The sequence below is a fragment of the Prinia subflava genome, chromosome 5 (assembly GCF_021018805.1).
Source record: "Prinia subflava isolate CZ2003 ecotype Zambia chromosome 5, Cam_Psub_1.2, whole genome shotgun sequence".
NCBI lineage: Eukaryota > Metazoa > Chordata > Aves > Passeriformes > Cisticolidae > Prinia > Prinia subflava.
The window spans coordinates 56,384,588-56,396,890 of NC_086251.1; the positions used below are offsets into that span (position 1 = coordinate 56,384,588).

The 12,303-nt window shown below is 42.9% G+C and overlaps 1 protein-coding gene across 1 annotated transcript in view; it reads right to left on the bottom strand.

Annotated features, from left to right (window-relative positions):
• BRF1 (BRF1 RNA polymerase III transcription initiation factor subunit) overlaps window positions 1-12,303 on the bottom strand; it is a 171,457-nt gene that overhangs the window by 65,180 nt on the left and 93,974 nt on the right. Inside the window, exons 8-11 of the mRNA XM_063399514.1 lie at window positions 8,486-8,612; window positions 7,493-7,532; window positions 7,311-7,403; window positions 6,355-6,633 (exon numbers count right to left, since the gene is read on the bottom strand). Coding sequence (XP_063255584.1) covers window positions 6,355-6,633; window positions 7,311-7,403; window positions 7,493-7,532; window positions 8,486-8,612 — 539 coding nt within the window. The remainder of the gene's footprint in view (window positions 1-6,354; window positions 6,634-7,310; window positions 7,404-7,492; window positions 7,533-8,485; window positions 8,613-12,303) is intronic.

Here is a 12,303-nt window from a genome sequence, read left to right on the forward strand (position 1 = left end):
AGCCAACAAAAACAAACAACCCCCCAAAACAAACTTAAGGGAGAAAGAAAGGAGGAGACAGAGAAGGACATAAAGAGACCCCCTCCTCTAAACCAGGTGGAGTGGGAGGGGGATAATAGGACAGCCAGGCTGGCCAGCCAGGTGCTAAGGGCCTTCATTCAAAAGCAGTATAGCCAAGTAAGGTTTAACAGATGGGTCTTCTTCACTTGGCTCAGGAACCTGAACTCAAATTTCCAGTACCTTTTCCTGACCCCAGCACCCATTACTCTGGGGCACTTCTTTTTGACCAAGACTTCTGACAAAAATGAAACGAATTTTTCTATAAGGAGTGTCTGTATTGACAACCCAATCCTTTGGAAAGTTCCTAAAACAGCCACAAATGTTATAAAAATGTATTCACATGGTTCAGCTTATGCTTTCACTCAAATTTATCCCCTTGATGGCTCTAACAAACTGCAGGTTTCTCTCCAAAACCCCTCTCTGAATTTGTTTAGAAATCCTTCAGCCAAACTCTATGATTAGTTTTCATCCCTTAACCTTTCTAGTTACTCAGGGCATGAATATGGAATGAATTTGGCATTCCTATTCCTTAATGAAATGCAAAGATCCAGCATGAAAAAACACGCACACAGATTTTGGAGTGAGACATGCACACACAGAACTTGTGAGTGACATACATAGCCAACTAAGACAATCCTGTCATCTGTAATTCACACCCAAGACTTCAGGTATCAAAAAACTGCACTCAAAGCAGCTGGTGGTCTTGCATTACCGTGCTGGCTGCAGCAAGCTCTTCACATCTCATTAACAGCATAATGAAGGCTCAATCAGGGATACAGCCTATCAAGACTGCCAAGCACAGGCACACAGAGGCTAGAGGAGAAACATCAGCTTGCACCAAGTTTTGTTGTTGTTGTTGTTCAGATTTTGGAATTGGGAAAGAGCTAATCCTGCCACAGAAAATATTTTTCAGTGAGCAAACGGCACACAGAGACAAAGATCAAACCCTCAAAGTGCTTGGAAGGCTTTGCACAAGGAAGGTGGCACCAAGCAGCTCACACACAGGGCTTATTTCCACAGGTAAGGCATAAAACCACTGAAGAATTGGGGGTGCTGAAGGCAGAGGCCAGAAGAGTGATTAGGATGGGGACAAGCATGCTTGCACTGATGACCAAGTGTCCCTTCAATATGTAACACAATTAGCACTAAACTCTGCAGATTTATTTCTCATGCATGCAATTATTTGTAGTAGGGATTCCCGTTGTTCTCTCTACTGATTATATCATACAATCAAGGAATAACAGGTTGGGAGAGACATTAAGGATCACCTGGTCCAACCTTTCATAGTCTAGACAAGATGGCCCAGCATTCTGTCAGGCCAGCCTTATCAGTGTCCTATTTTGGGGTATCTATCTCTTCCCTGGGGAGATTAATCCAAAGGATGATCTCACCATGAAAAAATTGTCTCTTCTGTCCCATCAAAAATCTCACCCATCACCCCTTGTCTTTTCCATTTGACTCCTTGCAAAAAAAGAATCTCCATCCTCTCTGAAGCCACCCTTTAAACACTGGAACATGGTGATAAATCTCCCTTAACATACCTGTTCTCAAGATTGAACAAATATGGATCTTTTTGTATGTAACATATACATTTACATATTTCCAAACAGTTGGCACTGATGTGTTCAGACAAAATCTGAGGAAGAAAGGATGATGGAAGAAGAAATCAGTACAAAGAAGGCTCCAACACCCAACCACTGATGGAGCAACAACAGCAGCAGCAGTGAGCCTGCTGCTCACCATCCTGCAATCCACGCTGGGGTCCTGGGTGGGGTTAACAACTCTCCTTGCACATGCCTGCAGACCCTCAAGCATCCTTCCACGGCAGCTCAGACCCTGACAGAAATGTCACATCTCTGCCATCTCCCCTGCCCACGGTGCAGCTGGCACTGGTCATCTGCTGTCAAAGAAGAGGAAGACAGAACACACATGTATTTTTCCTTGCTGGATGAGGGAGATGAATCTGCTCACAGAAGGACCCAAGGCCAGGATGAAGTATGAGGTGGGAGCTGGCAGCTACAGGGGATGAAATGCAGAAGAGAAGAAGTAAGACCCAGGAGGATGAGCCCATCCCCACCTCATATCAGATCACTTTTAGCCATTTTCCCCCTTGAGTAAGAAGCTGAACAGTGCCAGTACACAGGGACAAGGACCACAATGAACACTGCCCGCACGGGGTCTTTAACACCCACAGAAATCAATGGCAGTATCTTTCAACCTCAGCCCCTGCCAGACCATGCCTGCAGCAGGAAGGGAGGCGTAAATACGAGGAGCAATAAACGAGCAAAGTGCTAATTGTGAAGCTTTCCCAGGTATTCTCTGTGAAATCAGCAGTGAGTGCAGTTTGCTGGGTGCCCAGGCAGGCACAGGCTGGTGCCTGCACGGCGACTGCTCTCACAGGGACGTGCAGGAGCACGCTACCACCCACCACACACACAGGACTCCAAATTACTGCCCTGGATGACTGCATGTGAATTTTGACTCAAAACAAAGCCTAAATCAGGTCTCCTTACCTAGATTATGAAGGGGAAGTTATATAAAGTAATTTACACCCTGTATTTTACCTTTATCTCTGCTGTTATCAGACCTTCCCTACTTTTTCTTCATGTGGCAAGAGATGAACTGGCAGTGTACAGCCCAGTGTGGGATGGATGAGGTGTGACAGCCAGCAAACAGCAAAATGACAGAAACACCAAGGAAGATGATAAAATATTTGAAATGGTATAAAAGGGACATAAAAATAAATTGCAGAGAGAAATTTCACACCAAAGGATGTTATTTCTTCAGAACAAACTCCAGGATATTTGACTGTGATAGTCTCCTAAAAGAAATGGTGCACTTTTTTTTTGAGGAACTGAGAATCAGAAAGAGCATATGGAGTGTGGAGAGGATGCTGGGATGCTGCATGGCCCAGGAAAATGGACAGACTGATGTACCCAGTCTCCTTCTCTGAAACAGACCTCACCATAAAGCACTTTTATCATGAAGAATAAAAGAGAATTAGTTTGCAAAGACTCAAACACTTTTCAGCTTAAAGTCTCAGCAAATTATTACACTTCCTAGGAAAAAACAGTCAAATGTAGTGTTTATTCTAAGCACTTTACTGCCTCAGACTCATTAACCTGGTACCTTACATGCTGTCTTTGTAATGCAAATTTGTTAAAATACTGTGCTTTTCATAAAACATTAATACAGACAAGCTCACAGTGCTCAAATACCAATTGTAAGTAGAGAAAAATACACTTACTTTTTCCTAATATTTCAGCTTTGCACCTAAGTCTTATCTGCATAAGCAGTTTGTGAGAAACCTGCTGCTGCTGCTGCCACTGTAGCACAAAGGTGGAAGATTTCTCAAAGCAGCTGATGTAGGCAATTATAAACTGAATTACCACATGCCAAAGCCAAGTGAAAAGACTTTGTAGAAGGTACCCGCAGCAGAGTTTTTTTTTTTGAGGAAGAGATCATTCCAGAGAGGAAGAGAGATACCCTGCACTTATGGCATTGCACACAGTGCACCTGTTTGCTGAGCTCCTCTTTAGGAGCCACCTGCCCTGTCTGCAGCACATCAGCACAAGAGTTTGCTGGGCAGCCTCACCATGCAGCAGCAGGGACACTGCTTCCAGCTGCTGAACTGGCTGGACATGATACACACCCAGCAGGAGGTACAAAATCATCTCCACAAGGTCTCCAGTCCAGCTTGACCCACACAGTGAGAGATGACCCAGGGCTGGAGAGGGCTGAGGAAAGGAAAGGTTCCTGATTTATGACTTACAGAGCTGTGGAGAAGGACCAAAACATCACCTTCAGGGTTCAGCATTACCACAGCACTCTCCCTCCTCCAGTGGACTTATATCTTGGAACATGAACTACCACAGCAAAGCCATGGTCAGCTGAGATTCACAATATAAATTGCACTAAACCAAATTCAAATACACAGGATAAATGCAGGAAAATTTGTGAGCTTTTCCTCCTCTCTCAACACTTACCAATTACTTTTGTTTCAAGATAATCTGTAACTGTGCCATCTCAAACTCTGAGCAACTGCTCTCATCCTGTATTTAGTTCTGAAAACTGTCATTTCTTTTTCAGGCCTGAAGAAGGGCTCACAAACCTGGAAAATGTCTACGTTTTATAACTACACCACTTGCTCTGACAGAAGAAAATACTACCTTTGCAGACTTCCCAGAGCTATGAGGCAGAACTCAACAACATTGCCTGAGGTGCCAGAATCATCTACACTGGTTTGCATCAGGTTCAGAGCTACAACACAAAGGTAACCAACGTGAGGCATCTTAACAAGAGGTTTTCTTTATTCTGCATAATAACATGCCAACTGCAAGCCAGGTGTATTTCCCAATCTCTCTGCTAGATCTGGTACCCACTCACCCCAAACACATCAAGGTTCCATTACTGCTCCTGAGCACAGATGACTTCCCAGAGGAAACTCGGGGGGATGATGCACATATCAGTGGGATGCACCCACACCACACAGGTACTGCATGGCAAGGGCCTGGAGGCTGGGAACTGCACCCAGATTGACTACCCTATTGTACAGGCATAAACAAAGTGAATTGGACTGAACACAAAACTTCTAGATTGTTAAAATTAGCAGAGTCACAAAAACAAACCAAAACAAAACAGCAAAGAAATCCACCCAAAACCCCCTCAAGCACCTTCCTCACCACCCAAAGAAAACCTCCAAATCCAACAAAGATTGGGGCAGGATCTATAATCAAAATAAAACCAAAACAGTAATTTTGCATATGTGCTTCATAACATGTTAAGAAAATAAGCACTTGTTCAAACAACTGCAATGATTTCTCAGATGCAGGAGAAGAGAGTGAACATACTGAAACCTGCTTGGTTTCGAAATTCAGTTCATTTGGCACATCCTCCACTTTTGCAAGAAAACAAACAGCAAAGGCAGACAAGCCATGGCATGAGCAGTCCTGCACTCTCCTGCCCACCTGCCTGAAGCCCAACTCAGAGGAACCTCCCTGGCTACACCAGATTAGCTTCATCTTTACACCCAGTCCTCAGCCTGCCCATTAAAATGGTCAATAGCAATGCCAGCTGAGAAATGTCCATCACTGGGAACCCCTTTTTACAGGTCACTGGCCAACCAGACAACAACAGCTTCCAGCCATGACTGACCTCCCTGTGACACAAACTACAGATTTCCAGGAGAAAGACAAGCCATGAGCCATCCCTTTTCTTAATCGTAAGTAAAACAAAACCAAAACCACTCAACTGTTTCTATATGAATTTGTTTGTACAAAATAAAAACGTGCAATCATCCTGCTATGTTTCTGGATACTGAACACTAACATAATAAGAATCTGAATGCTTTCAGTTCATCTACTGTTGAACAGAAATCAGCATCACAACAGTCTGGATAACAAAATGTTCTGCTGCACAGACCTCCAAGTAAGCTGACAAAACAGATTCAGATGGGTGTGTCTTATGACTGAAAAATTAACTGTGATAAAGAATAAAATGCCCCTTAGATATGTTGTTTTCAGAGCCATTAAGATGCAAAAGGGATTTTAAAAAAATGCCGTCTCCATAAAGTTCAAGACCATGTATGCAAAAGCAAACAAACCTGCCTGGGTGACTGACTGCAATACTGGCTCTGGCAAAACTGGCTTTTTTAGTTGATCAGTCCTGCTCCCACTGTGCTATACAGAGCTGTATGATGCAGATAGATCTGGGGGTTTTAAGAAAAATGGAGCAAAACCAGCACAACACACACTGAGGTTTGTATCAAAGAAAAAAGCACAACACCAGTTATTTCCCCTTGTGAACATTTTAAATTATTTTAAATCTCTGCCATTTGCAGAGATTCTCAATCAGAGACAGACTGCATCATGTTTGGCTCCAGTAAAATGTCTCCTGAGAAAGTCTGCCTTGATCTAAGATTCTCATACTTGGGTTTTAATTTCCAGTCATATTTACCAGAATCTGCTTCCTCCAATTTCCTAATTGAGAGTGCATGGCTTGAAATATGTCCATCAGCTATCATATGACTGCAAATCAACTATCAGCTTAACCAAGACATACACATTCTCAGGCTTCAGGAAAGAATTAGGCACCCCAGGTTTTCCTGCAGCTTCCAGAAGAGCAGATGTCAACAACCAAGACCACTGGTCCCATCCAGCCTCGCAGCTCCCCTGACATCCCAGTGATTCACAGAATTGCTACCACAGTAACCAGTAAGATACATGGAAATGACACCACAAAGCCACAGCTGGCTGCCTGTGTCCAGTTTCTGCTCTGAGCTGGGCTCCTACTCACCAGGCTCTTGGTCCTTTGTGGATATGCACTCTTTGATGGACTCTGTTATGCCAAGACTAGCGGCAGTGGGCAGTGGGCCAAGCAAGGATTCCAGGGCGGGGGGTCTTACAAGAGTTTCATTTCCATTTCTGCATTCCTCATCTTCTGTTCTTTTAACTCTATCCTTCTCATTAAGTTCATCATAGAAGTCCTTGTTTAAGTGATTAGCAGCTGCTTCTAGCTCCTCATCTTCTGCCTCCTCCTCTCCGAGTATGCTAGAGGCATTATCTTCTATAGAATCTGTAAGGGAAAAAACCCAACAAATCACTGCATACCATCTGTTACAGAAACTAAATAAATAGAGAGGTGCTCACTTAAAGAATAAAAATCTTTAGAGGAAATCTGTAAAAGAAATACACAATATTTTAGTTCAGTGTATGAATACATGGAGTTTCCAGATGCTCTTCAAACTCATTACCTTGACTTTTTGTATTTTTGTGACTACAATCGTCATTTAAAATAGAAGCATCATCTTATCATATTAGGTAAAAGGGCTTTGTGAGAGAAGTCAGCTATTTCCTGGTATAATTACATATTAAAAATAGCCAGTTCAACCTGCACAAAGCCCTTCCATATGGGAAGTCAACTGGGGAATTTGGCGACAGAAGGGTCTAGCTACTGGTCCACTGCACTTTCAGTGAGAAAATGAAACATTCTCAGATGCCAGTGCCAAGCTTCTACTGCACCAGGAAAGAAAAACTGAAATCATTAATGAGCCATCCCTGCAATGAACAATGTGGTTGTTTTGAAGACTGATCTATGAACCACCTATCTGGGAGAGAAAACCCCAACGCAAGAGATCTTGTACTATGCAAGCACATATATGATCACATTTATCACCATAATGTTCATACACTTCAGACTGCCAGATCTGAGCTCAATACTATTTAAGGAGTCATAAGACTTTATAGACTTACCATCTTTAGTGAAATTTGCAAATACGCCTTTTGCTTTCGGTCTACTGTTTTCTAATTCAATCTCTATTTCATCTTGGTAGCTCGATATTTCTCCTGTGGTGTTGAAATAAAAATAAAACTCAGCAACCATTGATGTAATATTGAAGAAATGAGTGATATGTTACACTAAACACAACTTATACCTTCAAAATCCTCCAGCTTTTTTGATAATGCCTTTTCAAGCTGAAATGACAATAAAGAAAATAAACATGAAATTACTAAAAAAAAAATGCACAATTTTCAACTGTTTATGAACATAGAGACAGAGAATGGCAAGGTATTTCAAAAGCATAAGGTTTTGAATCACCACTGAAATTAGTTTGTAGGGTCAGGTTGGCATGACAGACAGGTCTCAAAACATTGACCAGTTTCTAATGCTATCTCCCCCAGCTCTGTATTTCAAAAGGAGAAAGCTGTAAATTAAAGGCCTCATTCTCCAGCAGTCAGACTCTGTGACTGTGCATGTAGATGTGAGAAGTGCAAGGACAGTGCTGGGACTGGCGTGCCCACACCAGACAGAGCACACTGGTGATGGCAGAATGAAGCTCTGGCCTACAGCCCCTGGCTGATTCTTGAGAACGTCACTAACACCCCTACAGACCTTTAAATGATAGCACAGTTAGAACAAGCAAAAACCCTAACAAACCAATAATGTAAAAATGGCCTATGGCAGCAGTAAAATCTTTTCCTCTGACACCAGCTTTAGTTCATGATTTGTAAAGAAATTAAGCCACATGAGAACTAATCTCTGGAAGCAGGTGTACCACACAAAACCACCAGCAGTCTCACGAAAGTAAATGGGTTATTGTTTTCCTATTGTTTCCCTATTAAAAAAAAGTTCTCTGTAATGGCAGTTCTCCTAACCACAGGTATCACCTTAAAAACAGTGCATGGTTTCTGATCCCTTCACATTTTCAGTTGGGAAACTATCCCTTTGCCAATGAACCAAAAAATATCTTAAGTTAATGGGTATCATATGCACTAACGCTCATGCCTCTCTCAAGAACCTCAAAATAAAAGTACTAAATCTTACCAAGGGCTGGTCAGTTAGGATTTAGCATTAACTGATTCAAAAGGGAATGCACAGAGGGAGGAGAGAGGAAAGAACCACAGAGAGCATCCAATTCAAAACTTACCTGCTGTATCTTCAATTTTTTTTGACCAGCTGTAAACGAAGGAGGATCACATTCTTCTTCCAAGTCAATCTTCATGAACTCATCTATGGTTAGCTGACTGGTTGGTGTATCTTCAAACTCTGTCAACCTACCAAAGCATACAGCACATGACCAAAACATCTCTAAGAACTCCTAGGAAATTAACAAAATTTGCAAACTGCCAAGCTGTGGAATAAACGTGTCATCCTTAGCAACTCTGGCTCAAACACAACGACATTAAAGCTGAAGTTCTACTAATTGTTTCATCTGTTGCAAAGAAAGTATCTTTTCATATCCCAAATTAGCCTTTGATTTATTAAGAGTATGTAACATACTTTTTTTTGATGAACAAAGACTGAACAGAAATACTGCAGCCCCTACGGTCAATTAAGTAGAGAAAAAACTAAGACAAGAAACACAGCTCATTCCTCCCCTCTCGTTGCTTTTGTTATCAACAGCAACAACAAAACAGATTCACAAAATAAAATATCTGTCACCCTAGTTTAGGAGTTTGCTCAAAAATCTTCCTGATGTGTCAGCATGATTAATTTACACAAAACAAAGATTAAAGTAACATCTCCTCAGCAGGCTGGAAGAGGGACAAGAAATAATCTTTGCAGGATGCACAGAAGCAGTGGTAAAATAAACTGGTCATTTGCACATCACACAGATGAAATAGATGGATGAACATAATTTGACAATAAATGTTGGATTTGTTTAATGTTTGCATTTTGAAAGTTCCTACCTATGTGAGAGATATGACTGGCTCCATGGGGAACTGCCACGAAAGCAGACGAGTCTTTCAGAGGAATTCAATCTTAAATAAGACCACGTGGTCATAACTTAATCCACAAATACCAGCATTTTATACAGGTGGCTGAGAATAAGCACATCCATTTTACAGATGGAGAAAATGAGACAAAAGGTTAAGTACAAAGCCAGGTCAGGAAACGTCTGGCAGAATGCTTCTCTGACAGAAAGTGCCCTTTTAATAATATCAACATTTTCCATGGGAAAATGGCAATGATGGGTCTGCAGCTGCTTCACTGGAATATTCCCATCTTTCAGAGGAAGCAGAGCTGACAACAGCTCCCATCTGCAAAGCTAGGGAACTAAAAATGGTGATTCAGTGCTCTCAGCACAGGACCTTTCTGCATTTCTCTCCCCCTAAAAACAGCTGCGGTTTTCTCCTCAGTTCTCTCCTCTACCTCTGGTTGAAACAAAACTCTTTCTGAAGAAGGAATTTTCTCTAGGACAGAAATTCAGTTTCTAGCCAACACCAGGGTCAAAACCAAGAGCACAGGGCCACATTTTCCTGCTATATCCTCATCAGTCTCTGTGCTTCTTCTGTCATAAATTGAGGAGCAACACAAGACAGAATGGTGTAGGCAGGCTGCAACTGCAGGACACCTTGCCTGGAGACCTCCCACTCCTGGAGCAGGGGCCAGCGGCCACAGGCAGCATCTTATGTCATGAAACACACAGACAGAGGCAGCCAGAATTAGTGCTGCTGAGAAGAAAGCCTCCAAAAACTAGACATGCTTTTGGGATTCATTTCCACAAGGCCCCAAATTAGCCACGTACTTAAGAGTGACTGACAGCCCAAACCCTTCCCTCAGAGTACCAGGGACCAGCTCCCTCCTCTTCTCTTTCAGATCAAACTGGAAAGGAGAGGAGGATGCTGTTGGCAGCAGCAGCACCCACCTTTTAATTAAAAGACCAGAAATCTTTCTTGGCATTAACAGGCTTCCAGCATGCACTACCCACCTTCCAGGAGGGAGTCACATCTATCAGGTTAGAGGGAAAACCTGGCTAGGGCACTATTATTATTATTACTATTTTAATTCAGGATTCACTTAATGCCAAACCCATGTATCACTTGAGGAGCATGGATCTTCCCAGTCACAATCATTAAAGAACAGCCATCCATCTCTCCACGAATGAGTCATGTACTCACAGGCAGCCTCACTTCAGCAAGACTCTTCATCCCAATCAGCCTCACCCTGTTAAAATCTTACTCTGCTCCCAGTGTTAAAAGCCAAGGTGCACTTTGGCAAAGACACACAGTTTGTTTATCCAACGCTCGCTCTGAGTCTGAGATCAGCTGCCAGAGCCCCACCAAAGCATCACCACCTCTGTGTGTGCTGAGCAGCCAAGAAAACACCAACAGCAAAACCCACGAATCCAGCCTGGGGACAAGATGACCATGCCTGGGTGTCAGCACCTAACCTGCAGACACCACAGGCTCTGCCTGTCCCTCTCCTGCCCACAGTGTCATCTGACTCATGTCACGTACCCTGCGCCCATCAGACCCGGGCTGAGCCAACGTGCCAGAGCTGGCACCAGCTCCAGCCCAAGCACCAGCCTCCACCCCAAGCCAGAATGGCAGGATGGGTCTCTCCCAACACTTCAGTGTGTCTGCACTAGGACAGGGCAGAGCTAAATCATGTTTACTGCCAAGAGAGCTCAAACCCACAGCACAGCATGGTTCAACCATCTGACCAGGCCACCAGCGGCCAGGCCCTGCCTGTGCCCTCCTTTCCTCGGTCCTGATCCAAGCCAAGCGGGGCAGGGCTGACCACCCCAGGGGAGGGCTGCCAGCATTTTAACATTTAAGCACAGGCTGGCAGTGATGCAGATTTAGAGCAGCATGCTGTTTTTTCACTGCTCTCAAGTCCTGCCCCCAAGGCTCTAACCCTTCTCCCAAAACGAGGAGCTATCCCTGATGGTCAGGATCTCAGCTTGAGCATCATCTCCGTGGGAGAGCGAGCTGAACACTCAACATTTTCTCCTTTAACTTGATATAAATAAATACCTGCATTTGCCAACCACTCTCCTGCCTCAACATTTTACATTGGCTGATATCCTGTCTACATATTTTTAAATATTTCTTTAATTTTATCCACTGTTTGGACACATGCCACCAAGGCAACAAACTGATGCTGCAGCAGTCTGCACCACATGAAACAAAGCAACATTAGTTTGGCAGTTAAGAAAAACTGACACAACCTTAATTATAAACACAATAATTTCAGGGGCAAGGGAGTGGCTTCATGAAAAAAAAAACTAGCTACAGGCTATTTTTTAAGTCCCACACAAAAGTGCCATCCAAGTTCATTTTCCACTTCTGCTAACCCAAAAAAATCTAATAAGAGTTACCACTAAGTTATGCACAGACAGAGGGAAAATAAACAGATATACAAATTAAAATATTATTTCATTGGCACAAATTCAAAAAGGCTCTAAAAATTGAAATTTGGCAGACAAGGATTTTCTATTTATAGTCAAAGCAGAGGCAACCACTAAAGCTCAGGCTAAGATTCAACTTCCAGTATAAACCGTCATCTTACAGTTTCTCACAGCAAATTCTTTCAAGCAAATTCCTTTGGGAGAAAAGTTTTTCCAGAGCCTGGTGTCATCCGCCTCTAGTCCCAGCCCTTTTTACAAAGAAAAATTTCCACAGTTGTTGTTTCCATCCATTTACAGACTAAACCACACCTCTGCTTCTGATAAAGCACTTTTGTGCACAAACCAGTAAACAGATTCTGTTCACACTTAATTTAACTCCCAGTAAGGGAAAATGGGTCAATCATTTTGAAGCTGCATGCAATGTTCTTTTTACTTCATTTTGTTCCAGGGATGCCAGTGGAGACTCTTGAATCCAGTCTACAGCGATGGAAGAAACAGGCTCATGTGCAGCTAAGGGCTTGGTTTTAATGTTTAATTGAGATTCTGCAGCAGTGGGGTGCAACAAAGCACACAAAAGAACAGGGACTTCTGGAGTTCAACTCACAAATGCT